The sequence below is a fragment of the Drosophila mojavensis genome, unplaced genomic scaffold (genome assembly GCF_018153725.1).
Source record: "Drosophila mojavensis isolate 15081-1352.22 unplaced genomic scaffold, ASM1815372v1 contig_74, whole genome shotgun sequence".
Classification (NCBI taxonomy): domain Eukaryota; kingdom Metazoa; phylum Arthropoda; class Insecta; order Diptera; family Drosophilidae; genus Drosophila; species Drosophila mojavensis.
The window spans coordinates 6,057,835-6,083,985 of NW_025318899.1; the positions used below are offsets into that span (position 1 = coordinate 6,057,835).

Here is a 26,151-nt window from a genome sequence, read left to right on the forward strand (position 1 = left end):
CACACCACTTAGTTACGCAATTATTTACTAAATATTGCTTCCCTCTCCTTCCTTTAGAACGTCATGGGACAATCTCTTGAAGCTGCTCAAACAACGCGAACAGAAATTGCATGCTGCTGGCGAGATTCATCGTTTCCATCGCGATGTCGCTGAAGCGCTCTTCCGTATCCAAGACAAGAATGCCGCACTTTCTTCCGAGTTGGGCAAGGATTTGAACTCGGCTTTAGCTCTGCTACGCAAGCATGAAGGTTTCGAGAATGATCTGGTTGCGCTGGAGGCTCAGCTACAAATGCTGGTTGAGGATTCGGTGCGCCTACAAGCCAAATATCCTTCGAATGCGGCAGCCATTGCTCAGCAACAGGATAAGGTGGTGGCCGCCTGGAATGATCTGAAGGAGCGCTCAACGGCACGTGGTGATCGTTTGGCTGCCAGCTCCGATTTGCAAACATTCCTCACAGATGTGCGCGACATTGTGTCCTGGTCGGCGAATCTGCGTGCCGCCCTGCAAGCTGAGGAGCACGTGAGTGATGCAGCAGGCGCCACGGCGCTGAAGATACAGCACGATGCGATCTATGGCGAGATTGAGGCACGTGAGGATAAATTCCGATACCTAAACGAGCTCAGCGATTCGATGGTCCAAACGGGACACTATGCGGCCGCCGATGTGGAGGAAAAGTGTGCGGCTATGTTGGATGAACGCCAGAAGCTGCATGCAGCCTGGAACAAGAAGAAGATTATGCTGGAGCAGAAAATCGATTTGTTCTGCTTCCTGCGCGATGCCAAACAAATCGATAATCTATCCAGCTCACAGCAAGCGGCACTCAGCAGCTCCGATTTCGGTCAAACCGTGGAGGATGTTCAGAACCAGATCAAGAAGCACGACGAGTTCGAGCGTGTCATTCAGACTCAAGAGGAGAAGGTAGCATTGCTGCAAGAACATGGACGCAAGCTAATCGAGCAGCGCCACTACGATAGCGCCAATATACAGACGATACTGCAAGGTGTCCTGGCGCGTCGCCAAAAGGTAAAGGATTTGTGCGCTGTGCGTCGTTACAAGCTGGAGGATGCTTTGCTGTATGCCAAGTTTGTGCGTGATTGCGCCGAAGCCGAGTCATGGATCAATGAGAAGCAAAAGAAATTGGAAGCAGATGCGGCCAACTATGCCGAGGTCACCAATCTGGATGAGAAGATCAAGAAGTTGCAAAAGCATCAGGCCTTCCAGGCCGAGGTGGCTGCCAATCAGGGTCGCATCAAGGAGATCCAAGACACGGGCGTCATACTGCTAAGCAAGCAGCACGAATCCTCGCCAGAAATCAAGCAAGCCATTGAACGCGTGGTGGCTGCCTGGCAGGGTCTGCTCGCCGAACTGGATCAGCGTGGACGTGGCCTCGAGGAGGCCCAAGACATACTGGAGTTCAACAATCAGCTGGACAAGATCGAAGCCTGGATACGTGACAAGGAAATGATGGTGCAGGCCAGCGACACGGGCCGCGATCTGGAGCACTGCAATGCACTGATGCGTAAACTGGACGACGTCGACTCGGACATGCGTGTGGATGATCAGCGTGTTAAGCACATTAACCTATTGGCTGATAAGCTGATCAACCAGGCACAGCTGCCAGAGGATACGCAGAGTGTGGACAAGCGCCGGCGCGACTTCAATCACAATTGGCGCCAGCTTCAGGGTGCTCTGAACGCCTATCGTGCACTACTTGGAGGAGCCAATGAAATCCATGTGTTCAATCGCGATGTGGACGATACGGCGGAACGAATTGCCGAGAAGGCGCTGGCCATGAGCTCCGCAGACACGGGCCGTGATTTGGCCGCTGTCGAAGCACTGATCCGTCGCGAGGAAGCGCTGGAGCGTGACATGTCCGCTGTGAAGCAGAAGATTGATGAGCATGAGGCCGCCGCCGAGTATCTTATTCGTAAATACCCCGAACGTGCTGAGGTTATTGAGCGCAAGCTTCAAGAGCTGCACAAGTCCTGGGGCAATCTGCAGAGTCTATCGGTGAAGCGGCAGAGTGTGCTGAACGAAGCCTTTTTGGTGCACAAGTTTGTCTCGGACGTCAGGGAGCTGGAGCTGTGGGTCAATGATATGGTGAAGAAAATGAATGCGACCCAAGCGCCATCCACGATCAACGACTGCGAAACGCAGCTTGAGCTGCACCAGGAGCGCAAAGTGGAGATCGATGGACGTGATCTGGCTTTCGTGGCACTGAAGCAGCACGGAGAGCAGCTTATCGGCCAGATTAAGCAATCGGAGAGTGTGAAGCAGTATCTGCAAGCCCTGGAGGAGTTGCATCAGACGCTGCACGAGGCGTGGAGTGAACGGGCACGTGACCTCACCGAAGCCCATCAGCTGCAGTTGTTCAAGGCTCAGGTGGAACAGGTGGAGATCTGGCTGGCCAACAAGGAGGCTTTCCTGAACAACGATGATCTAGGCGATTCCTACACAGCTGTGGAACGTTTGCTTAAAAAGCACGATGCCTTTGAGAAGCTGCTCGATGCAGATCATGTGGATGCCTTGCAAAAGTTTGCCAACAGCATACTGGAGGGTAACCCGAAGGATGGGGATCTGATTAGTGAGAAGTTGGCATATGTGCTGCGACGCAAAAAGAAGCTATTGGAGCAGTCAGCCGAGCGTAAGAATCGTCTCATGCAGTCACTGCAGCTGCAGGAGTTCCTGCGCAGTCTCTATGAGATTGATCGCTGGCTGGTGCAGAAGCTACAGGTGGCGTTGGATGAGAATTACCGTGAGCCAAGCAATTTGCAGAGTAAAATTCAGAAGCACACGGCATTTGATTCCGAACTGTTGAGCAATTCGCCTCGAGTGCAGGCCGTCATCAGTGAGGGTGAGCGTTTGATTAAGGGTGAGCACTTTGCCAAGGATGAGATTGCGCAACAGGTGCAACTGCTGGAGGGCGACTGGGCGAAGCTGAAGGCCGCGTCCAAAGCCAAGAAGGAGAAGCTACAGCAGGCATATGAAGCACTGGCCTTCAATCGCAGCGTCGATGAGTTCAACAACTGGATGGACGATGTGGAGGCACAGCTGTCTAGTGAGGACTATGGTAAGGATTTGGCCACGGTTAACAATCTGTTGAAGAAGCACGAACGCCTCGAGGCCGATGTGGCGCACCATAACGAGCTGTCCGATCAGCTGAAGGTCATGGACGAAAAGTTCTTCCAGATGGATCATTTCCTCAAACACGAAATCCACGAACGTGCAATGGCTGCCATCAAGCGCTACAATACGCTGCATGAACCGATTACCATAAGGCGCGAGAACCTCGAGGATTCGCTCAGTCTGCAGCAGTTCCTGCGCGATGCCGAAGATGAGCTCCAATGGCTGGCCGAGAAGCAGCTAATTGCTGGCTCCCAGGATCTGGGCAGCAGTCTGTTGGCCGTGCAAGGCCTGCAGAAGAAGCACAATGCCCTGGAGGCAGAGCTAACATCACAGGAGCCATTGATCCAGGCGCTACTGCAGCGTGGCCAGCAAATGATACGCGACAATCACTTTGCCAGCGAGCAGATACAATACAAAGCGGAGCTGCTGCAGAAGCAACTCGTGCAGCTGCGTGATTTGGCTGCAATTAGGCGTCTGCGACTGCTGGATGCCGTCGAGAGTCAACTGTTCTATGTGGAGGCCAACGAGGCGGATGCCTGGATGCGTGAGAAGCGACCGATTTTGGCCAGCAGCGATTACGGACGCGATGAAATGTCCGTGCAGACGCATCAGAAGAAACTGGAGGTCCTGCAGCGCGAGCTGACCTCCTTCAAGCCTTCCATCGACAAGGTGAACAAGCTGGCAACGGGCCTCATTGAGCGCAATCACTTTGACAGCGCCAATATACAGGAGAAGAACGGCGCCATCACGCAGCAGTATGCGGAGCTGCTGCGTCTGGCCAAGGATCGTGAGCTGCGCCTCACCGAATGCAAGAAGCTCTTTGAATACCTGCGTGAGACAGAGGAGCTTCACGAATGGGTGGGCGATCAAATGACTGTCACGGCCAGCGAGGACTATGGTGAGGATGTGGAGCACGTGGAGCAATTGATGCTAGCCTTTGAGTCCTTTGTGTCCAACCTGAATGCCAATGAAGCACGTGTTGAGGCATGTCTGGAGCGGGGCGATCGCCTCATACAGGAAAACAATCCGTATCGCAATTCCATCAAAGTTAAGCGCGATGAAACGAAACAGTTGTGGGATGAGCTCAAGGATTTGGTGAATGCACGCCAAGATGCACTTGCTGGAGCCAAACAGGTGCATGTCTACGATCGCGTGGCTGATGAGACCATCTCGCTGATAAACGAGAAGGATGCCTCGCTCATCTCTGAAGATTATGGACAAGACTTGGAGAGCATCCAAGCGCTGGGACGCAAGCATCAAGTATTTGAGAGCGAACTTGTAGCCATCAAGGAGCAGGTCGATTCAGTGCTAGCCGAAGCTGTTAAGCTGGGCGAGATTTATCCCGACGCACGCGAGCATATCGAGGTGAAGCGCGATGAGACAGTTGAGGCCTGGACGGATCTGAAGGAGAAGACAAACGCACGCAAGAGCAAGTTGAATCAGGCTGAGCAGCTGCAATCGTACTTCGACGAGTATCGTGATCTGATTGCCTGGATCAATGAGATGCTGGCCAAGATCACGGCTCCGGAGCTGGCCACCAGTGTGGCCGGTGCGGAGTTGTTGCTGGCCAGTATTAAGGATCATCATGCCGAGATCCGTGCACGTGACGAAACCTTTGCCAACTTTACGGCCAACGGACAGAAGCTGATCAAGGAGAAGCACTTCCTTGCCCATGAGGTGGAGGACAAGATAAAGGTGCTGAAGTTCCGTCATGATCTGCTCGAGCATACGCTACAGCAACGTAAGGAGATCTACGAGCTTAATCTGGACACACAGTTGTTCCTTAAGGATGCCGAGATCCTGGAGCAATGGATCAGCAGTCGCGAGCCACAGCTGAAGGATGCCAAGTTGGGTGACTCTATACCTCAGGTGGAGGATTTGTTGCGGCGTCACGAGGACTTCGAGAAGACTGTGGCCGCCCAAGAGGAGAAATTCCAGGCGATTAAACGAATTACGCTGCTCGAACAGCGTTTCCGCAAGCAACTGGAGAACGAGAAACTGGCCAAGCAGAAGGAGAAGGAACGTCTGGAAAAGGAACGCCTTGAGCAGCTCAAGCAAAAGGAACTGCAGCGTCTTAACGATGAACGTCGTCGCGCCGAGAAACAACAGGAGCATCGCAACAATGCCGCTGCCCAAGAGAAGACGCCCATTTTCTCCACGCCCATGGTGACGATCGGCGGTGGCAGCAACAACAGCATCAGTGCACCAGGTAGTGCCGCCCAGTCGCCAGCTATATCACAAACACAGCTGCGTCCACCCTTCCAGGATCAGCATCTGGAAGAGCATCTGAACCTGCAGAAGAGCAGCTCCAGTGGCATCTTCGGCGATCGATTGAGACGTGGCTCGGCCGATGCCAATGTGAAACGTGCCGAGAGCATGAAGGTTCAGCCCAAGCAAGCGAAACGTACGCCATCCTTTACTACGCGTCGTCGTGCCCAATCCTTCCGCAAGAACCAAAAGGGCGAGGGTTTCGATTTGCCGCCCGTCGAGATTCAAGGCATGCTTGAGCGTAAGCATGGACTGCAATCTGGTGGCAAAAAGGCGCCCGTACGCTCCTGGAAGCAGTTCCATACAGTGCTGTGCGGTCAATTGGTGTGCTTCTTCAAGGACGAGAATGATTTCCTGCAGCAGAAGACGGCCACGGCGCCAGTTAATATACTGGGTGCCAAGTGCGAACGTGCCGATGACTACACAAAGAAGAAGTACGTATTCCGCCTAAAGTTGCCCGACGGCTCCGAATTCCTTTTCGAGGCACCATCACTGGACATTATGAACGATTGGGTACGCAAGATATCCTTCCATGCTAGTCTGCCACCAAATCTACAGCTGCTGAGCTACGACGAATCGATGAAAGTGAGTTTGAATGAGATAATGAATAGCAAATACCTTGATTGATTAACCATTTTGTTTCTCTCACTTACAGCAACAATCGAGCAGCTCGCCGGACATCAAGGTGAGCAGCAATATGGACTCGCCCGTTAGCTCGCGCAACTCCTCGCCAGACTCACAGCGTCGCTTCAGCAGTGGCCATACGTTAGACACACCCACGCCCCAAATGGCCTTCCTGCAGCGTCAAATGCAACAGCAACAGTTGCAGCAGCAGCAACAACAACAACAGCAGCAGCAGCAACAGCCTCAGCCCAGTTCACCCACATCCGCATTCGATCAGAAGCCACCGATACCACCACGAGGAGCACCACCTGTGGCCAGTCAACGTCAAAGCCAAGAGAATTTGGTAATGCTGCGCAATCGTCAAAGTTCCAGCAATGGTAAATAGCTGAAAATTATTAACTGTATAATTGACTAACTAATGGTATCCCCTACAGATCTTACCGATGGCCGATCCGCCACGCTTCCCGCCCAGAATGGCAATAGCAGAGATGACAGTGGCGTTCTAATGCGTAACAGTGAATCCAGACAGTCGGGTAAGTAGTCCAAGGGTTATTCACCCACTGTAGTTAACCTTGTAGTTAACTGCATTTCGCTATTGTGTTTGTACCACACACACACACACACACACACACACACAACCACAACCACATATACCTCATTGTAAACAACGTGTCCCTTTCCAAAAACTCGCCGCGTATACATATAAATTAGATAATCCGCCGCCATTGCCAACAACGATGCCGCCATTGGGCAGCAGTCATCCACATAGCCATCAGTCGCCACATGCGGCGCAGGTGCAACAGCGCATCAATGCATTTAATGCAGCAGCCAATCAGCAGCAACAGCAACAGCCCGACTACTACAACAACAACATTGCACGACAACAGCAGCAGCAGCAGCAGCAGTTCTTGGCATCACCACAGAGAGTGCCCTCTGGACGTATCGATTCGACGCGTAAATTTATTGAGATGGAGGCGCATGCGCCAGGCAATAGCTACAGTCATAGTCACAGTAGCAGCAGCAGCAGCAGCAACAACAACAACAATGGCCACAGTAGCAACAGCAGCACGACAAAGCGAACGATTAACTACTCGAGCAGCAATGCGAGCAGCAATGGCAACGGTAATATTCACAACTCAACAACAACTACGACAACAACAACAACGATACAGCAACAACAACATGCTACAAGCAGTCGCACGGTTTGGCACCTAACGAGCTCATCACCAACTTCATCAACAAAATCATCATCGGGCTCCGTTGAGCATAATAATGCCATCAGTAATCCAAGCTATATGGGTCTACATTTAAATAACAATAACGACGGAATCGGTACACAAACAGAGTTATCCTAATATAAATAAGGCTTGCCTCTATATACATATATATATCCTAGTTATACTTGAATGCGAACTGTAGCGGTTTTTGGTACTTTATCTCTCTGTCTTTCTCTTCTTTTATTTCTCTTTGATTTGCATGCCAACAAATTATATATATAAATGTGAAGGTTCAACTGTAAAACCGGTGAAAATAACGCGTCGATCCTATTTGCGCACGAGTTTGCAAAGTATACTTAAGTTATAATCTCTCTCTCTCTATATATATAAATATCTTTATCTCTTTTTACATTATATGCACGCACACTCACACACTATTTTATGTTAACAATCACATACGCTCTTTTAAGTTTGCATGCCCACTGATTCTCAGCCTTCTCTGTTCGTGTTTGCTTATGATCTCTTTATCTGTACTTTATGCACACAGGTTGGGGCAATTCGCGCTTTGAGAGCAACCGACCCGTTTCGCTGCAACCCGACTCGATAAGCTATACGCGCGCATCAGCGGAAAGTTCGAGCGAGAGCGAGGCTCAGTCCATTTCCTCCGTTTCGGGTGTCAAGGGCAGCAGCAGCAGCACCAGCAAGAGCAAAGACGAGCGTCGCAGCGGCATGTTCCGCATCTTTGGACGCAAGGGCGGTGACAAGGAGAAGGAGAAAGAGAAGGACAAACGCCGTACGAGTCAAACGCCGCCACAGTGAAGCAAAATTAAACAATTAAATTCCAACTAAGCTTAAAGGAAATTTCTTATTGGACAATTGCATTGGAGAGTTGAGCGTCAATTGTTTTTGTATTTTTTATAGACATATATAAATGATAAACAATATATTTAATACTTAACCCATACATTACGACACAGTAAACAAAATTCGAAACAAAACGCAAAATCGTAAATAAAAAAAATTCAAACTTGTGCACTAATATGTGTCTTGTAACGCTGAATGAAAAGTATAAACAATTATAATATTAAACAGTCAATGTTTTAAATGCATTATAAAAGAAAATGTAATTGTAAGTTTGTTCGTTGTATGCTTATACCTAAATATAATTTTCGTAAAAAAAAAGATAAAAAGAGAGTAAACAAAACCAATAAAAATTATTATATTATATGTGAAAAAAAAGAAGATTGGAATTTATATGGCTGGGCTAAATTTATATCTATGAAATATGAATTTAAAAATTATTAAAATCCACAATTGATAATTATTGATTGAAGAGAATTAAATATTGCATATTGGGCAGCTATTGTGCTCTCTTATATTTTTTTATCAAATCTTTTCAGATAGTTTTACTATCAAAATATTTTTCAATTGCATTTGCCAGTAACTGATTTCATGCCAAGCTAACACAGCCAATTTAACATAGTTTCGCCACTGTTATCGTTAAATATTGAACAATAGATGGCGCCAGCGCAGCAATCTGCATTGATCAACTCGTCGCTAAGCAAACGACTTTAATTTATATTTTCGAAGCATTTTATATGCATTTTATTGCTGGCAAGTAATTCATCGCTTAACTCTAAGTTCTATGGTTAACATATTCATAATGATAAGATCAATATTGTATGGAAAGGGCCCTTCCACCGATTTTTACATATTTTTCGTATATCCTTATTCTATCAAACAAAAAATGCAATAAAAACAACAAATTCGAGTAGTCAACTATACAAATCCGGCTCTATAACGAGGTCGATCAGTTTTCTGGTTTAGCCATAATGCGCATAGAGATTGCCATGAGTCGATGTGGATTTGAATTGAACAAGATTTCCGTGTGTCTGCATCGGCTGCTGGTAGTAGGCGGCTTGATGGTAGAGTGCAGGTGAAGCGGGCTCATTTACCTGGATCTGATGATAGTTGGTGATGGGCTCATGCTCGACCACCTCGCGCACCGTCTGGAATGGATGATTGACCACGATACGGCGTTTGTGGAATGTTTCGCTGGTGGCCGCCGCATCGGTGGGTGCCGCTGTGGCTGAGATGACGCGCTCATTGGGCTGCAGATGACGATTGAGATGGCCAGCGGCACCATTCAGGGAGACGTCCACATCGAGCGGCTGCTGTGCGGGTGTGGGCGTGGCCTGTGTGGTGGGCACAACGGGCGCGGGTGCGGGTGCCTCTACCAAGCGCTGGAACTGCTGCTGCGGTTGATACTGCTGCAAGCGCGAGGATCGCTCCTCTTGTTGCTCCTTCTGCTGGTCACAATCCGGCTTGAGTGGTGTAATCGTGGCCGTGGCTACAATGGATTGATCGCGATCATCCTGATGCGGAATTTGCAAATTAATTTGCGCCTTGGCAGCTGGCTTCGGTTGCTTTGTTGCCTCCACTAAGCGGCCGCTGGACGACTCCAGCTCCGGATCATAACGCATGCGCGAATATGGAGCACTGTACTCCAGCTCTTCGGCCAGTGGGCTGCGCTGTCGTGAGGACTGCTGGTAGAAGCCGCGTGGTGCAGCTGTGCGCACCGTTGACTTGGCATAGACCACGGTGGGTCCGGCATGGTTGCGTAAATATGGTTTCAGCTCGGCCACATTTGCGGGCACCTCCTGCACCTCTGTGATACGACGCTCCTTGAGCGCAGGCTGACGACTGCGGCCCAGGTAAATATTATGCTGAGATGGCGGCAAATGGATCTTGTGCTCGTGCTTGATGATCTGCGTGCGTGGCGCTGCCTCCTCCAGGCGAGCTGGCTTGGCCTCCACATTGCCAGCATTGGCATTGGGCAGGAACTCGCCACTGAAGTAATCGTCATTGCTGGGAGTCTGATATGGGGCACGATTGTAGCTATTGCGTTGATAGCCACGCTGTGTTGGATAGCTGGCCTCACTGCGTCCGTAGTCATAGTCAGGCTGTTGCTCGGGCTCGACACGTGTCAGCATCTTGGGAGTGAGATGTTTCTTATTGATCTGGTATTGGTTGCCATTGCCATCGCTGGCGATGACACTCGAGCTGGAGCTAGAGCTGGAGCTAGAGCTGGAGCTGGAGCTGGGACTGGGGCCTGGCAAGCTCTGACGATTGCCGTCGAGGGCATCGCTGCCTTGTCCGGGTTGCTGTTGCAGCTGCGCCTCGACATAGTCATCCTTGGGCGCCTGATCATAGCTGGGCATGGTCGTCACACTGGAGCCAATGGTGGTGCCCAATTGCTGCTCCTTCTGTGGCGTATCATAGGATGGCCTGTACTCGTTGCCATTGTTGTTGTAGCTCTGTGTTTGCACCTGTCCATTGTTGTTGTAGGCGGAGGCAACGGCTGGATGTGGATGACCTAGGGGCAGCAATGTCTCACCTCTGGGTATCTTGGCCACTGGATGATCGAGCTCCACCACCAGCGTGCCAGCTGGCTTAATAACCACGCGCTCTTCGATGTCGTAGAACTCCTTTTGGATAGCCGGATGACGCACTTCGTATTTCTTGGCCTTCAGCGCCGGCTGCACAATCTGTATGGTCTTGGTGACAACGGGGCGTGGCGGTGCGGGCTGTGCATAGCCACGCTGTGGTGGCAGATAGCCGCCAGACTGGTCGGCGTAGTCATCATAGCTGGAAGCCTCATCTACATTTGGTGGATACTGATCCTGATAGTCAGCCTGGGAATCGTCATAGCTGTAGCCGGCCTGGTCGTAGCTGGGTCGATTGTAGCTGTTGTCGAAGGAGGCATCGTAGGCAGACTCATTGGGAGTCGAAGCAGGCGCAGGAGCTGGCGCTGCAACCGAGCTAGAGCTAGAGCTGGAGCTGGAGCTGGAACTCGAGCCCGCTGCAGGCGCAATGGAAGCAGCTTGCACTGAGGCTGGCAGCGGGGCCTGTGGCTCATAGATGGGTTTGCTATCCGGTGCCTGCTCCACGTTGGCACTCTGGCCCTGTGGAGCTGCAGGCGCAACTACCTGACGCTCAAACATGCGCAGCTGCTGGGATTTGCTGCCACCAATGGACACAGCATCGTCGTCAGCTAAGGAGCTGGAACTAGAGCTGCTGCTGCTGCTGGATTGAGTATAGCGCTGAGGCGAAGGACTGGAGGATTCAAAGACCTGTGGGCAGTAAAGTAAAACTTATAGTGAAACTAGATTCGCAACCACAAATGTCTCCAGCTTACAGTTTCCACGGTAGGTCCTTGGCTATGATAGGATTGAATGTAACGCTCGAACTCCTGATTCTGACGCAGTTGCTGGTTGCGCTGGCGGAATTGTCCGCTGTGCGGCGGCTGTTGATACAAGGAAGGACGACGACTGTGCATACGACGACGTGGCATGCGAGCATTGGGATTGACGGCAACAGGTTGAGCAGGCTGCAGACCCAAACCCTGGCGCGGAGTCAGTGGTTGCTGCTGTGATTGCATTTGCTGCTGTTGCTGCTGCGACTGCTGTGGCTGCAACTGTTGCTGCTGCTGCTGCTGTGGTCGCTCCTGCAATCTGGCAAAGCGTTGCTCCTGCTGCATTCTGTACGGGCCCGCCTTCAGCTCAGCCGGCGCCTCTCCATCAATGATGGTGACATCAGCCGGATTTGTGGCTGGCTGCTGGGCTATGGAGATGTTGACATGTGTCGCCGCATGGCTGGCGCCAACGAGCGCCAACAGCAGCAGTAACAGCGCACGGCTCATCATTCTAATCCGCTCAAGCACTCACTTACTCGTCTCACTTCTCTGTGTGCGTGTGTGTTCGCTGGAAATGCGCGACTGTCGAACGCGTCTCGTTGTTTGACAAACTGCGAGGCATGCGTCGCATATTTATACGCAAAGGGGAATCCGTAGGCGAACGCTGAGTGCGAGTCCGATTGCGATTACGATAGCGATCGCTAGCCAATTTTACGAATGATCAGCTCGGGCATGAGCGTATCAGTGTCAATGCCAGTGAGGCCAAAAACACCCTCCCTGTTTAGGGATATGAGATGCTTGCCCCAGTTCCACAATTTAAGGCAAACCAAGATGATGTACAGATCAATACTGTTTCGCTTTGTTTTCGTTTTCGTTTTCAATTTCAATTTCGATGTCGATTTGTGGCACGCGCATTTCAATTGCCAAAAATACAAAAACAGTGTAATGCTGCTTGCCGTAATTGGCGGCGTGCAACATTTTCGATTAATTGTCGGAAGGTCAGTGCACAGGTCGCCCCAGCGGCAGCGCCTATGCGGCGTATGAGTGATGTACGGCCAAATAGTTGTCGATTTTCGATTTGAACTTGAAATTGCATTTTCTAAATGAGATTCAACGCTTCGCACTTTAATTGTGTTTTGGAATTTGAGTTTTGATTTGGTTTCGCTTCGATTTTCAGCTACAAATTGATCGTGTGCGTGTGAGTGTGTGTGCGTGTGTGTGATACACATTTGTGACACTCCGTTTGCTCAGTCAGGCACTTTTGCGCAATTGCAGTTGGCGAAGAATTCGCAAGCAAGTCCATACGTAATGCTACAGATACACTTCAATAAAGGTTAATTGTTGTGTGGGCGTCTCTCCCACTGTCCAGCCATAAACTCAAGCAAAGTGAAGTCTTGAATGGCTAAACAAGACGATCAAAATAACAAAACTGAGTGGCTAACCACGAACTACGGACAATTTACAAATGTGGTACGAAGGTGCTGTTAATATACCTTTGCATTGCAGACCAACTTTACAACAAATACAAATGATTTTTGTTTATTGTGTTGTAGGCGCTAAAAGAAACAACAGCCTAGGCCAATGCACAAAGCCTGTGTGAGCTGCATTCGAAACGAGTTTTGTGTAAAATATGTAATATTTGTGTGTGTGTGAACTTGAAAGTTAGTGCTTTAAGGGCATTTAGCCTGAACAGTTACTCAGTTTATATAGGTATGCCAAAAGCATTGCACTTGATAAAGGTCGAAAGTGCTGAAAACAAGGAGTTCTAGAAAGTAACGGCTTGTTTTTAGAACAAAGTAAATCAGTATCAGGATTAAATTTACTTTGATTTAGAGATGATATTTTATGTTCATTTAGAAACTATAAAGCATAAACTGAGCTGAAGAGTATAAAAACGTATACTCAAAAGAAAAACAATTTTCTTTTTTTTAATTTAAAATCAAATTGTACGAATTTATTTTTAGTAAATTTATGCTACTTTAATATTTATATTTACTTTAATAATCACAGAGTATTTTTTTCATTTATTGTATTAGCCTAAATCAAACTAAAAACTTTACAATTGAAAACTTTCCATACAATGGCTAAAAATATATTCATTTCAGGCTTTGTTTTTGGCTTCCAGGCGAATATTCATGCAAATTTGCATAAAACTAAATACAATGATATGAATAATATAAAGTTTCGATTTTGAATTGTTTTGTAATTGTTTTGTACATTCAGCCAAAAAGCATTTTCATGTTTGCTCTCACTCTTCAGGGCAGAAAACGTCAGAAGCAGTAACAGCCATGGCAACAGACAAAAACAACTATTAATACAATTTTCAGCTGCCAAAGGGCTAAAAATAGTTAAGCATAGGAATTAGTGCTTAAATTAAGCTAGGCAAACGTAAATGGAGAGAAACTACGCACTTAGCAGCAACTACACCTTCTGCAGATCCTGTATGCTGTATGCTTACATCCTTGTATCCTTGTATCCTTGTATCCTGTATCGAGGTGAACCCACGTGCCATGCGTATTGCATACATAAATACCAATTGAGCATACGACGTAGTTGGCAACGAGCACAATAATAAAAACAAAGCGGAATACAAATATAGCGGAGACCGGGAGACTGAGTCGAGATATTTAAATCAGCTGAACGCAGGCAGGTGGGCGATGGGTTGGCTGTTTACCACGCTTGCCACACCTGATTAAAATCTGTTGACACCAAAACTGGAACACGCGGCAAATTCCAGCTAACAAGGGCTTAAATCAAATAGAAGGGAAACGGAAATGGGTTCCCTCGGCTCCGCTAATGAAACCCAATTACAGGTGAATCGTCGCTAGCCGGGGCAAACAGAAACAGCTGCGACGAGTCGACGAGTCGCTGGCGCAGCTGCCGCTACACCTGTTAACGCTATTTGCATTTTAGTCAGGCCATCACCCACGCAATCCTGTACCAGTACCTCATATAGTTTATTATTATGTACAAAGGGGGAAGGACGTAAGACCCATCTCTCACTCTCATATTCTCTCTCTGTCTATTTCTCTCTCTCTGTCTTTCGCTCAGCCACCATCCAGCCTGTCTCATCTTGCGTTTTATGTGCAAGGACATGCGCAAACAACACCCCCGCCCACCTGTGCCGCCACTTGGCCGCCGCCATCCAGCCAACCCCACCCACCAGAGCAGCCCACTCTCCGGCAACAGCCGCAGCTGCTCTAGAGTTGTATAAATAAGGCGCAGCTAGGAGCAGGCAGCCTCAGTTGCTGGACCGTGTTGCTCGCGCAGTGTCCTTGTTGTTGCTCATTTGCAGAGCAGCAGATAGCAGTGTTATCCTGCCCACGTTAAACAGCCGCAAACTGTTGCGAAAAGTAGAAGCAAATAAGCAGAAGCGGAAAAGTTGCAATTGTTAGCGGAAGTTAATTCGTTTCCATGTGTTTACCCCCCATTACTGATCGCCGTAATTGCTCAAACTTTGGAGTATTCCACTTAAATTGAAGCCAGGTGAGAGCACTTATTTCATTTGACACCTGCACGACACGTGTAATGTGAAGCTACGATTCGTGCGTCTGGGTTTGTTTTGCCACCGTTTGTGTAGGGGTTTCAATATAAACAAATAGAGCGGAGCTAAGTGGGGTTATTTAATGGGTAGCTTGTGTGGGTTTCTAGGCAATTTAAATTGTTGTCTTAAAGCTAATTAAAATGTCGAAATTGTATACAAAAAAGTAGATTTTTATTTATTGTAAGTGGAGTGAAAACACTGTAAAATCAGAGCTGAATTGAATAATGAAGTTCTTTTATAAAACATATGATTTCTGAGCTATGTTCTACTACTAAAGATACATATTTACATTTATATTCAATTGTTATATTAGGGAGCACTATGTTCTATCATTTGAGATAGTTATTTGCATTTACATTTTATTTCTAGAAATATCCATGCACTTGATATAGGAAAGTCCAATTTTTAGTTAGGAACCATCCATTCACTATATACATATATCAAGGAACAATTTACATTTATGATATGCTCTTAGAAAATAGGAAATTATCTGCTCTAAATTTTCATATAAATTCCTATTAGATTAATTTAATTTATGAATTTCTTGTTATATTTTATGAGTTTTGTTATAGTATATATAATTGAACTCTACTTTCTTATCACTTTGCAAAAGCCTAGGGCAACCGCTCACTGTGGCTTGAATTGCAATTAAGATTGACTGAAATATCTTTACTAAAAAAAATATTTCTATATTTATATTTACATATACATATTTATATTTTTATAAAATAAGCTAAATTATTATACATAATTATATATGATAAATTTAAGCTTAAGTACTCGAAACTTCTTGAAAATGGGTATTAAATATTTACAAGCAGCTTGTAACTTGCGAACCAAATTTGACAACAGATTTGTTACATTCGGTGCTTCCAGTAGCTTAGCGGCTTTACAACACTGGCCAAGGCAAGTGTACGGCCACTTTGAGCTGCCACTGACTTGCCAGTGTTGCAACTTTGGGTAATAAAACAAGCAAAGAAAAACATTAGCAAAGAAGAGTAAAATAAATAAATAAATATATGTAGCATGAGTTGGTTCTCAATAGAGAATCATATGGCCAGCAAATAGTGGTTAAAAGCACAAATGAGCGTCACAGCGACTTAGGCCGATAACAGAATAAATTAATATAGAAAGCAAAAAAAAAAAGCAACAAAGAAAAACCACCCTTAATTATCGTGTCCGAGCACAGTGCAACGCAGCTTTTCTAAGGGTTCGGCATTCAGTTGAACAGCAAACTTCGCAGCGGACGGTTCGCAGTTTCGATTGCGCTTCCCCATTTTCTACAACAATTTTAGCAAACTTCTCTCACACTCATACACACACACAGACACACAGAGTCGGCTAGCGAGTGCACACACACAGACAGCGTATATCAAACAGTAAATGTGTTCGTGTGCGTGTTGAGTGTTGAGTGTGTGCGTGTATTTCTCGACATTGTCGACGTTCTCCTCAAACCAAACAGTAAAAAGCAAAAAAAGAGAGAAGAAGAAGCAGCAGCAGCAGCAAAAGCAAGTGCAAACATGGCCGAAAATTGCCCAAAATGCAAAAAATCAATCAACTCGAAGGATGCAATCATCATCTGCAATTCCGATGACTGCCTGAAGAAGTTCCATCGCACGTGCGTCAATATTGACGATGCGATGTACGATTTAATACAAAAGAATCCGATGATATCGTTCAACTGTGATGAGTGCAGAAATCAATCGTCGAAGGCACTGTCCGCCAAGCTGCACACCATCGAGGAGAAGGTGAACAAGGTGTGCAACGGCGTCAATCAGATCCAGGGACGCATGTACCAGCAATATTTTCAATTTGGCAATCAGCCCGTCAACAATCTCGATGGCAAAAAACATCCGCAGCAGAACAATCTGATTGTCGTTGGCAACAATTGCAACTCGGATCGATTGCAGGTCGTCTGCGACTACGGTCGTTGGGTGCAGGTGGGCAAGTTTGCGACAAACACCAGCGAGGATGACATTATCGAGCACCTTGCGGAGGAGCTGAAAATCAATAAGAATCTGGTGAAGTGCACCAAACTGGTGAAGAACGATGCCAATCTATCGCAATTGTCATATTGCAAATTCAAAATATCCATACCGGACTATCGTTTCAATGAGCTATTCAACGAGGCTATTTGGCCGAGTGGTGTTATGGTTAGCCCCTTCACGCCACGCTCTCAGTTGAATCAGAACCGCATATAAAACGAGAGGCGAGAGCGGCAGCCGGCGAGAGCGAGACAGAGCGAGTATGAGAACGCGCCTGCGCATCACTAAGCAATATGGTGGCGCTAGGCACTCAGAGAGAATGACAGCCAGTGCGAGAGGGAGAGAGAGAGTGAGGATGGGGGTCGCTTGCCGGTCGTATGGCAACAACAACAACAACAGTTATTCATTCGATAATGTTTTTTGCCGGTTTGGCTCACAATTGTATGCAAACATTTTTGGACAACTCGACTTGGACTTTGTCTAACAACTTTCAAAGCTTACACTTAATTAAAGAAAACCAAAATACTTAACGAATTATCTTTGAAAATGCATTTTAAAATATTTTAGCGTTGCGTCAAAAATAATCTAATGGAAAACAAAAAATAAAAACAAGAAATCTAATAATATTTTAATGGCAAGCCAAAAAGGAAAAAAAAAAATACTTAAGGCCGAAACATAAAAACAAAAGTAAAATATATATAAATACATTGAAGCTTAAATAGCAAGGCACCAAAAAAAAAAAAAAAAAAAAATAATTAATTAAAAAAAATAAATAAATAAAACAATGTTTTGTTTTTTGACAATGGATTTAATATTTTATATAATTTTCAAAATTCATATTAATATTATTTTTATTGTATTTCCCTGTCTTGAACTAGAAATACCAAAGCATTAACTTTTAAAACAACATAACAAGAAGTAAAAACCTAAAACTATATTCAGCTATACTTATATTCGTATGCGTAGTTTAAAGCATTTTCAAAGCTTGTTCTCAAAAATTTCTAGAAATTTTGCGAACCTATTCAAAACCAATATTATATATGTATTTTCAACTATATTCCAAACTAAATATGCAAGAAAAGAAAAATTAAATGTGACAAATAGTGAAATCTTTTCAAAAGTGTTCGAGCATTCAGAGAGAATGCGCAGCTGGGCAAAATTTGTTGCAATAATAACTCAAGTCAAGAATATATAGAGAGAGCGATGTAATAGAATATTATATACATAAATATATATATTTCGTAATTGATGTATTTTTTGAATGCGAAACACAATGTTTCGCTAACACGAACAACAGTTTTTCAATGACCGCAGCTTCGGATGTTCAAGTTTGAATATGGAAAAATGGGGGGTTGGGATGCATCCGAGGTGTGCTTCATAACATACATAAACATATAAAAGCAAAGACAGCAAACGTAGATTTATATTTACGCAAAAGAAATAAAACAAAACACATATATTATATATTTAGTATACAAACAATATGCATGCATGTATTTATGTCAAACTTTTTCAATAAATTCTACAAAAAAATATTAATTTTCAAAGACAATATATTATGGGTGCATGGGTATTAAGAGGACAGCTTATAATAACTATAAATCAGTTTCATATTTTTGTAAATTATTAAACAAATTTTCAAGCATTTTATCTCATGAAAATGATGCCTTTTCCATCTCATTAAGTTTTCTCCTTTAAGCTGCCTTCTATTCAGGCAATATGACCAACTCGAAACGCAAGCAGCCCACAACACCAAATGCAACAGAAGCCAACATCGAAGATGAAGCCACGAAGTCCACAATTGTGACTGATGAGCCGACCAAGTCCAACCCAAAGTTGTCCGCCAATAAATCCTCGTCAACGGCTCAGTTTTTCAAGCTCTGCTTTGGACATGATCTACACAATTTTGACAACTTGCAAACGTTTACCAAATGGCTGCATCGGCCGGTAGATGGCGCTGCTCTGGGTGTGTTCCGAATGCTCTACGGCGCAGCCATGTTGATTGATATCGCCGAGGAGCGAGGCGGCGGACAGCTGGACGTCCGCTTTGGCGAGCCCCATCACTGTCACTTTCCTCTGTTCAATGGCATACATGCTCTGGACTATCCGCTGATGGGCTGCGTCTATCTGGCCATGTGGCTGGGCGCAATGGGCATTGCGCTGGGTTATCGCTTTCGCATCAGCTGTTTGTCCTTTGTGACGTGCTACTGGTACATCTTTTTGCTGGACAAGCCGGCGTGGAATAATCACAGCTATCTATTTGGCCTGGTGGGCACCTTGCTGCTGTTCACGAGAGCGAATTGCTATTGGTGGGTTTATATATATATATATAATAATTACAAATCCTTACATTCATTTTTTGATCTTTCAGCTCCTTGGACAGTTGGCTACATCCAGAGCTGCGTCGAGCAGTGCCCTATTGGAATTACTTTCTCATCAAGTTTCAGTTCTTTGTGCTCTACATGTACGCAGGCCTGAAGAAGTTCTCATTCGAGTGGCTCTCCGGCTATGCGATGACGAGTCTCAGTCAGCATTGGGTCTTTGCGCCTTTTCGTCAGGTTTTAGATGGAGAGCTCATCGATCTGCTGATTATCCATTGGTTCACGGCCTTCTTCGACTTGTCCATAGCGTTCTTTATGACGTGCGAGAAGACGCGATTGTTGGTGACTCCATTTATGATCAGTTTTCATTTGATGAACTCGCGTCTGTTTGTTATAGGTGAGTAGCAAAGGTCTTATCTGATCTAATTTTGATTATATATACATATTTCTGCTTTGTAGGCATGTTTCCTTGGGTTTGCTTGGCGGAGGTCCCACTCTTCTATAGCTTTGACTGGCCAAGACGCCTATGGCGCCCATCCAAGCCTGGCTCGTCTGCAGTAGAGGAGCCGATAAAGGCACTATCTCAAACCTCACCTGGCTTAGGAGCTCAGCTGCGCAGCTGTTTGATCCTTTTCTATTGCGCTCTGCAGCTTTTCTTGCCCTACTCGCACTTCATTACCAAGGGCTACAACAACTGGACGAATGGTCTGTATGGCTACTCCTGGGACATGATGGTGCACTCGTACGACACAGTGTTAACATCCATTAAGATTGTTGACAACAACAATCAGCAGGTGCATCATCTCAATCCCTATGCCTTCACCGAATACGATCGCTGGACCAAATATGCCGACATGGCTGTGCAGTATGCCAAGTGCATTGAGAAGAACATACACGAGGATATGGATAGGAATCCAGAGAATAGTCCGCTGACCAGCAAAAACATTTCCATCTACTTTGACATCTGGTGCGCCATGAATGGACGCTTCCAGCAGCGCACCTTTGATCCGCGAGTGGATCTACTCAAAGCGCCATGGTCGCCCTTCAAGCGCACGCCCTGGTCGCTGCCGCTGCTCACAGAGCTCAATCATATGCGACCGAAATTGAAGACAATTGCAGACGAGGTGCTCGCCTGGAATAACTATTCGGATGTTATATTCGTGGCCGATTTTCCGGGTCTAACGCTGAGTAACTTCATTGCACCGGCTCTGTTTAACTGCAGCCTGACGATCCTTGAGGGCAATGTACGCTACAAGAGCGCCAATGATGACGAGGCGTATTTCCTCACTGCCGGCAAGAGCATCAGCCTGGAGAGCAATGCCACGCACTATGTGACCACCATTGGCCAGAAGCCCGCCTCCTATTTGTACACCTATGTCAATAGGACAATGCTCGAGCAGGATATTGTTATAGATGATGTGGGTCAGACTAAAGATAAACCATTGTTGCCCTTGTGGCAAGAATTCAAACAGCGCGTCTCCAATTACCAACAGTTCCTTGCACATTTGGCCAATTGTTTGCTCTTTTTATTATACGATGTGCCCATACCTATTTCCATACGAGAGAGAGATTAAGAATGAAACAGTCGAGATTATACATACATATATTCCACTTGCTACAACAAATGTATTTTCTTGCCTAAGTCCCCAAGTGTCACAAATTTGTGCGTGATAAAACTGATAATAAATGTTTAATGTTATACCTCTGATAAGAAAGAGTTTTATAAACTTAGAATGGAATTGAAATGTTAGTTAAAATGTTCTACAGAGTTTAACTAACTCAAAGCAGACCTTTCAAGTTCAGTTAGTTGAGTTACAGGCACTTAAAAATTTAATAAATTCAAATTTGCAACATTTCTTGAACGGAAAAGACAATCCATAGCCATTGCACTTGGTGCTTGAGAATGTTTTCACTTTGAAACGCTTCTCCATCGAAGTATACAATTAATTTACATACGCTATTTTTGTTTATATGTATGTATGTATATGTATATGTATATGTATAACTGTATTTACAACCGGACACAATATTTCTTTCAGCCTAAAAATTAACAACAAACGGTCTACTATAAATTTTGTGGCCTTGTCAAGTAACTAAGCACACGCACTCTTAAAACTAGAACAAATAACCAGACAGGTCAACATTTGACTACACAGCAGCCGCTGAGACGCGTTCCTGGCGACTGGGATCGAACTGTTGGGTTTGTGTTTCCCACAGGCGCGCATAGAGGCCATTCTGACTGAGCAGCTCCTTGTGTGTGCCACGCTCACCCACATGTCCATTCTCCAATACCAGAATTTCATCGGCGTCCTTTATCGTCGACAAGCGGTGGGCAATGCAAATGCTGGTGCGACCCGTGGTGGCACGCGACAGGGCTTTCAGTATGTTCTGTAATAGCAAGGTTCCATAAGTAAGTAAAGTAATTGTGCTGAAATATAATGACGATACTCACATGCTCTGTAATCGAGTCCAGGCTGCTGGTAGCCTCATCGAAGATTAGAATGGGCGTGTTCTTCAGAATAGCTCGCGCAATGGCTACCCGTTGCTTTTCACCTCCGGAGAGCTTGAGGCCGCGCTCCCCGACCTGGGTCCTATATTGATTTGGCCAACTCATGATTGATTCATGCAGATCGGCCATGCGTGCAGCGTTTTGCACATCTTCGTGGGATTTGCTCAGATTGCCATAGTGTATGTTGTGTTCGATGGTATTATGGAATAGCACCGAGTCCTGAGGTACTACAGCAATGCTTCGGCGCAAGCTGTCCAATTCAACGCCGCTGATATCCTGGCCTCCGATCAAAATGCGACCTGAGTTGGGCTCGAAGAAACGGAAGAGCAGTCGCACCATAGATGACTTGCCGGAGCCGGAGCCACCCACAATTGCAACATTCTTGCCGGCGGGTATGGTGAACGACAAATCCTTAAAAATCGCCTTGCCCGGCTCATACTCGAAGCTCACATTTTGGAACTCAATGGACGCATTGCTATTGTCCACGTATAGAGGCTGCGCATTGGGCGCAGTCTGTATGCGGCTATCTACATTCATCAGCGTAAACATGGCCTGCATGTCGAGCAGTGCTTGCCGCACCTCACGATACACGCTGCCCAGAAAGCCCAGCGGTATGGATAGCTGGAAGAGCAGACCATTCACCATGACAAGATCTCCGACAGTCATGTTGCCCTGGGCAATCTCCTTGGCTGCCAGCACCATGATCAAACTGAGCGCGCTACTGAAGATCGCATTCTGTCCGAAATTGAGAAGAGCCAAACTGGAGCTGGTTTTCAAGCTGGCCGCCTCGTATTTCTTAAGCACCTCGTTATAGCAGCCAGCCTCGTACTTTTCGTTGTTGAAATACTTAACAGTTTCGTAGTTGATAAGCGAATCGACTGCCTTATTGCCAGCCTCGTTCTCCGCCTGATTCATGTAGACACGAAAGCGCGTTCGCCATTGCGTCACGCTCAGCGTATACAAAGCGTAGATGCCCACACAGCCCATGCTGACGCCAGCGAAAGCTAAGCCGTACTTGAAGCCCAACAAACTGGACACGAGTGTCAGCTCAAAGATCGTGGGCACTATATTGAACACCATGGCTGACAGCACAAAGTTAATGCCACGCGATCCACGATCAATTGTCTTGGACAACGCGCCCGTCTGCTTGTTCAGGTGGAACGCCAAGTCCAGATTGTGAAGATGCAGAAACACATTGGTGGCTATTTTGCGTATGGAATGATGAGCCACCTTGGCAAACACAGCGTTGCGCAGCTCATTGAAGCCCGCCGCACTAGCTCTGGCAATGCCATCTGCAAGGAGTCAAGTCTTATAAATCATATAGCAATCGGAGTGGGCGTACTTACAGCCCAATAGCATGGCAGTGGCCGCCGACAACACAGCGTCCGGCGCTGTGTCCATGTTCAGCGTTGTCATCGTGTCTATGGCGCCCTTAAATAGAAATGGAACACAAACTGTCAACAGCTTGGAGCCAGCCAGCAGGCCCAGAGAGATGCCCACGCTGTTGATGAAACGATGATAGATGTTAAATATATGACTATATATACAAGGTACATATAATTTCATTCCGACTTACCGTTTGCGTACGAGCGCATCCTCCTTTGGCCAGATGTACGCCATCATCGCTCGCAGCATATCCTTGGAGGTGACCTCCGGTGCATCCAGTTTACCAAGCGTTGAGCCGCCATCGTTGCCGCCGCTGCCTATATGAACGTGACATAGTCTTGATTGCTGTTGTTGTTGTTGTTGTAGCACTGCTGCTGATGCTGTTGCTGCAACTGCATCGAATTGACTTTATTGCAGCTAAATCCAAACAGGCGCCAATACAACAAACGAACAGACAAACAAACAAACGAAGTGCATTTTTTTTTTTTTTTGTGTTTGTTAACAACTTATTGGCTCAGATAACAAAACAAAAATTAGTTAGTCAAAAATATAAACATCGAATATAGATGAACAAGCAAGAGCTTAGCCTAAGTGTAAGACTTTTTAGTTTCAACTACATCAAAGCTCTGTAGAAAGCATCTAAATGAAATGAATCAAACAGACATTAGTAGCCTTTGTCCGTTGACGGTATCTTAAATACGTCGTCTACGTGGTTATACGAGGGTAGTCAGCACAATGGTTTATTATTTACTTATTCAAATAAAGTTCACAAACTAATCAAACTTCTCTCGCATATCAAGTGATACACTGAATTGGGGTGGCAGCCACACCTACCTTTCGTCTTCTTTGCAAAAACGCCCCCAAGCAGTTTGCTGCCCGGCGTGGGCGTGAATGGTGTTATCTTCTTGCTCGATTTGGCATTATTATTCTGTGATTCATCGTTCGATCTGGCGAGAGTGGAATATAACTGCAAGGCAAAACGAAGAATTTAAGCCAAATGACAGATTTTTCACAAAAATATATATAAAATTGTACTTTATTGTATAAAAGAAAATTCAGTTAGCCTTAACTATGAGCCTGCTCAAAGTCGCGTAGGTAACGTAGACATTCTATCAGGTAGCCAAGTGCAACAGTTCCGCTCTCCGTGAGCTGTGGCTGCTGCTGCAGTGCATTTACAAATCCCTGATACTCGTTAACTTTATAAGCCAACAAGTAGCTCAGCTCCGGCTGCACATTATCGAATTGCTCAACATCGCCGAAGGCAATTTGATTGAGCACGTTGGGAAAATACGCCTGTTGCTTGAAGATTAGGTGTAACACGACACGCAAATTGTGCGAGCAGCCATCCTGGATGTGCACAAACATCTGATCCATTAGATTATGCTCCCTGATGAACTTAAATATATTGCGATGATAGCTCTGCGCTGCCAGCTCCTTGTTGTGCGCGATGAGCCGCTCAATGTCCTGCAGCGAGAATTCGAAGTAATCGTGCGCATTGTGCTCCAAATAAAAGCCATATTCGGTGATTAGCTTCAAATTGGGCAGAGCGCCGTAGCTGATGTAGAGCTGTTCATATGGTTTAAGTATGGGTTTTGTGAAGGCTTCCAGAGTAAGGACATACTCCTGACTTTTACTGTAGAGCTGCGCTGTGGTCCGCACGCTGTCAGAATGATTGAATAGATCCAGAAAAGGCGCCAGAGCTAAGTTTGAGCTGTCATTAAGCAGCGGTTGGAAATGACTCTTGTTGGACTGCTTCAGTTGCCTTGCATCAAGGTAGACACTGCGCGTGTTGACAGTAAAGTAGGCAATTTTGTATTCCGCCAACGCCCAGATGTCCTCGCAGTAGCGATTGCCACAGGACTCGCAATGCTGTGAGCCTAGTAGAGTCTTCAGCACTTGATAATACTCGCGTATCTGACGATTTTGCGCCACTGTGCGCTCAAGCAATGCATCGGGCAGGCACTGCAGCTCGTTGATAGCACAGAAATAGGGAGTCGTATAGCTGCTGGGTAGAGTGTCCAAATAGGCAGACCATGGAGAATCCTTTGTGCACTCATACAGATGTCTCTGATACATTAGATAGCAGGCCACAAGAGCTTGAAAGGATATGCGTGCATCCTTGTCAAACAAATTCCTATTAAAGAGCTGCTTGAATCCTTCATCCGCCTCCAGTGTGGCTATGCTAATTAGGCAGCTGGCGGGCAGACGTATCAACTCATCGTCTGCCTGGAAACTTTTAGTCTTGGAGCACAGCCCGCGTCCGGTTTGTGGGAAAGTCAAAGCTGATAGACGAGTTTCATTGCGCCAGCCCAGCGCATGAAGTTGGCCATAGAGCACGTGCAAAGCATTATCAAGTGTTGTAGATGTTGGTGTTGGTGTTTGTAAATTGCGACGCTGTCTGTGCCGCTGTGTGCGCCCCATACTGAGTGTGTGTGCTGTTTTGGCGCCCGTTTATTTGTTTTTGTTTTTTTTTTTTTTTTAGGTTTTGTTTTTGTTTTTAGTCTTGCTGCAACGAAAGAAGCAAGTGCGTACGTTCGTAAAGGCATTAAAATAAAATATCAACTAATTTTTCGAAAAGGGGCCAAAACAACACACACGCATACTGTTGCCTGACCTCTTTGCTCTTTTTCTTGTATATTTATAGCCAATAATCTGCACATCATGCCTGTTAATCTTTATCATTATGAAATCGTAACCTAGCCGCAAATGGCCTTGAATTTGGTTTATCGTTTTGTTATTTGTACTTACCACATATGCTGGATGTCTTGTTCTGATCTGTTTCTGGCATGTAATGTGGAAGGTGTAGGTCAGTGTTTTCTTTTTACTACACAATTTACTTAGGTATAATAGTCCGGCCATAACTTTTATACGCAAAAACAAACACTAAATTCTGATACGCTGATAGGCACTACTAAAAATATCGATATACTGCATTTTTCGACAACGCTACAGTATGACCAGCTCGCCTGAAGCAT

The 26,151-nt window shown here is 46.0% G+C and overlaps 6 protein-coding genes across 15 annotated transcripts in view; 3 read left to right on the forward strand and 3 right to left on the reverse strand.

The window, feature by feature from the left end:
* Window positions 1-8,318, forward strand: part of LOC6581540 (spectrin beta chain, non-erythrocytic 1) — a 38,741-nt gene extending 30,423 nt beyond the window's left edge. For 4 of the 7 annotated variants that reach the window (XM_044009605.1, XM_044009606.1, XM_044009607.1 and 1 more), the window contains 5 exons: window positions 58-5,980; window positions 6,051-6,396; window positions 6,454-6,552; window positions 6,731-7,351; window positions 7,784-8,318. In XM_044009605.1, coding sequence (XP_043865540.1) covers window positions 58-5,980; window positions 6,051-6,396; window positions 6,454-6,552; window positions 6,731-7,351; window positions 7,784-8,055 — 7,261 coding nt within the window. In that variant the 3' untranslated portion in view covers window positions 8,056-8,318. Of the gene's footprint in view, window positions 1-57; window positions 5,981-6,050; window positions 6,397-6,453; window positions 6,553-6,730; window positions 7,352-7,526; window positions 7,587-7,783 lie in introns of all 7 variants that reach the window. The other 3 variants (XM_002007232.4, XM_015161904.3, XM_015161905.3) reach the window with 3 other exon arrangements.
* Window positions 8,319-8,855: 537 nt separating this feature from the next.
* On the reverse strand, window positions 8,856-12,156 carry LOC6581541 (histone-lysine N-methyltransferase 2D). Its single transcript, XM_032731632.2, has 2 exons — window positions 11,435-12,156; window positions 8,856-11,369 (listed from the first exon to the last, which is right to left on the reverse strand). The coding sequence occupies exons 1-2, from the start codon at window positions 11,939-11,941 to the stop codon at window positions 9,060-9,062; spliced, it is 2,817 nt and encodes a 938-aa protein (XP_032587523.1). The 5' UTR covers window positions 11,942-12,156; the 3' UTR covers window positions 8,856-9,059.
* A 2,509-nt stretch (window positions 12,157-14,665) lies between these two features.
* Window positions 14,666-21,008, forward strand: LOC6581543 (vitamin K-dependent gamma-carboxylase). 3 transcript variants are annotated; one of them, XM_015161906.3, is made up of 4 exons: window positions 14,666-14,917; window positions 18,646-19,269; window positions 19,332-19,678; window positions 19,741-21,008. In XM_015161906.3, exons 2-4 carry the CDS (start codon window positions 18,680-18,682, stop codon window positions 20,853-20,855), a joined length of 2,052 nt encoding a protein of 683 aa, XP_015017392.1. In that variant the 5' UTR covers window positions 14,666-14,917; window positions 18,646-18,679; the 3' UTR covers window positions 20,856-21,008. The 3 variants fall into 3 exon arrangements, with proteins under 3 accessions (XP_015017392.1, XP_002007271.1, XP_032587526.1); XM_002007235.4 differs by having other exon boundaries at window positions 18,660-19,269; XM_032731635.2 differs by lacking the exon at window positions 14,666-14,917 and having other exon boundaries at window positions 18,431-19,269.
* On the forward strand, window positions 16,185-17,494 carry LOC6581542. The gene has a single exon (XM_002007234.4). It carries the CDS (start codon window positions 16,496-16,498, stop codon window positions 17,174-17,176), a length of 681 nt encoding a protein of 226 aa, XP_002007270.1. The 5' UTR covers window positions 16,185-16,495; the 3' UTR covers window positions 17,177-17,494.
* A 233-nt stretch (window positions 21,009-21,241) lies between the features above and the next one.
* LOC6581544 (iron-sulfur clusters transporter ABCB7, mitochondrial) lies at window positions 21,242-26,105 on the reverse strand. Of its 2 annotated transcripts, none has more exons than XM_015161907.3 (6): window positions 25,925-26,105; window positions 24,011-24,143; window positions 23,367-23,568; window positions 23,137-23,291; window positions 21,734-23,082; window positions 21,242-21,669 (listed from the first exon to the last, which is right to left on the reverse strand). In XM_015161907.3, exons 1-6 carry the CDS (start codon window positions 26,033-26,035, stop codon window positions 21,430-21,432), a joined length of 2,190 nt encoding a protein of 729 aa, XP_015017393.1. In that variant the 5' UTR covers window positions 26,036-26,105; the 3' UTR covers window positions 21,242-21,429. The 2 variants fall into 2 exon arrangements, with proteins under 2 accessions (XP_015017393.1, XP_002007272.2); XM_002007236.4 differs by having other exon boundaries at window positions 23,367-23,493; window positions 25,925-26,104.
* On the reverse strand, window positions 24,195-26,018 carry LOC26527398 (SET domain-containing protein 4). The gene is made up of 2 exons (XM_015161908.3): window positions 25,925-26,018; window positions 24,195-25,682 (listed from the first exon to the last, which is right to left on the reverse strand). Exon 2 carries the CDS (start codon window positions 25,595-25,597, stop codon window positions 24,242-24,244), a length of 1,356 nt encoding a protein of 451 aa, XP_015017394.1. The 5' UTR covers window positions 25,598-25,682; window positions 25,925-26,018; the 3' UTR covers window positions 24,195-24,241.
* Window positions 26,106-26,151: the final 46 nt, after the last annotated feature.

Coding starts and splice junctions, on each gene's coding strand:
- LOC6581544 (XM_015161907.3), bottom strand. CDS start 26,035: ATGGCCGGACTATTATACCTAAGTAAATTGTGTAGTAAAAAGAAAACA. Junction 23,292..23,366: donor GATGCGCTCGTACGCAAACG/GTAAGTCGGAAT, acceptor TTTCATCAACAG/CGTGGGCATCTCTCTGGGCC. Junction 23,083..23,136: donor CACTGCCATGCTATTGGGCT/GTAAGTACGCCC, acceptor GACTCCTTGCAG/ATGGCATTGCCAGAGCTAGT.
- LOC6581541 (XM_032731632.2), bottom strand. CDS start 11,941: ATGATGAGCCGTGCGCTGTTACTGCTGCTGTTGGCGCTCGTTGGCGCC. Junction 11,370..11,434: donor AAGGACCTACCGTGGAAACT/GTAAGCTGGAGA, acceptor TACTGCCCACAG/GTCTTTGAATCCTCCAGTCC.
- LOC6581542 (XM_002007234.4), top strand. CDS start 16,496: ATGGCCGAAAATTGCCCAAAATGCAAAAAATCAATCAACTCGAAGGAT.
- LOC26527398 (XM_015161908.3), bottom strand. CDS start 25,597: ATGGGGCGCACACAGCGGCACAGACAGCGTCGCAATTTACAAACACCA.
- LOC6581543 (XM_015161906.3), top strand. CDS start 18,680: ATGACCAACTCGAAACGCAAGCAGCCCACAACACCAAATGCAACAGAA. Junction 19,270..19,331: donor ACGAGAGCGAATTGCTATTG/GTGGGTTTATAT, acceptor TTGATCTTTCAG/CTCCTTGGACAGTTGGCTAC. Junction 19,679..19,740: donor CTCGCGTCTGTTTGTTATAG/GTGAGTAGCAAA, acceptor TCTGCTTTGTAG/GCATGTTTCCTTGGGTTTGC.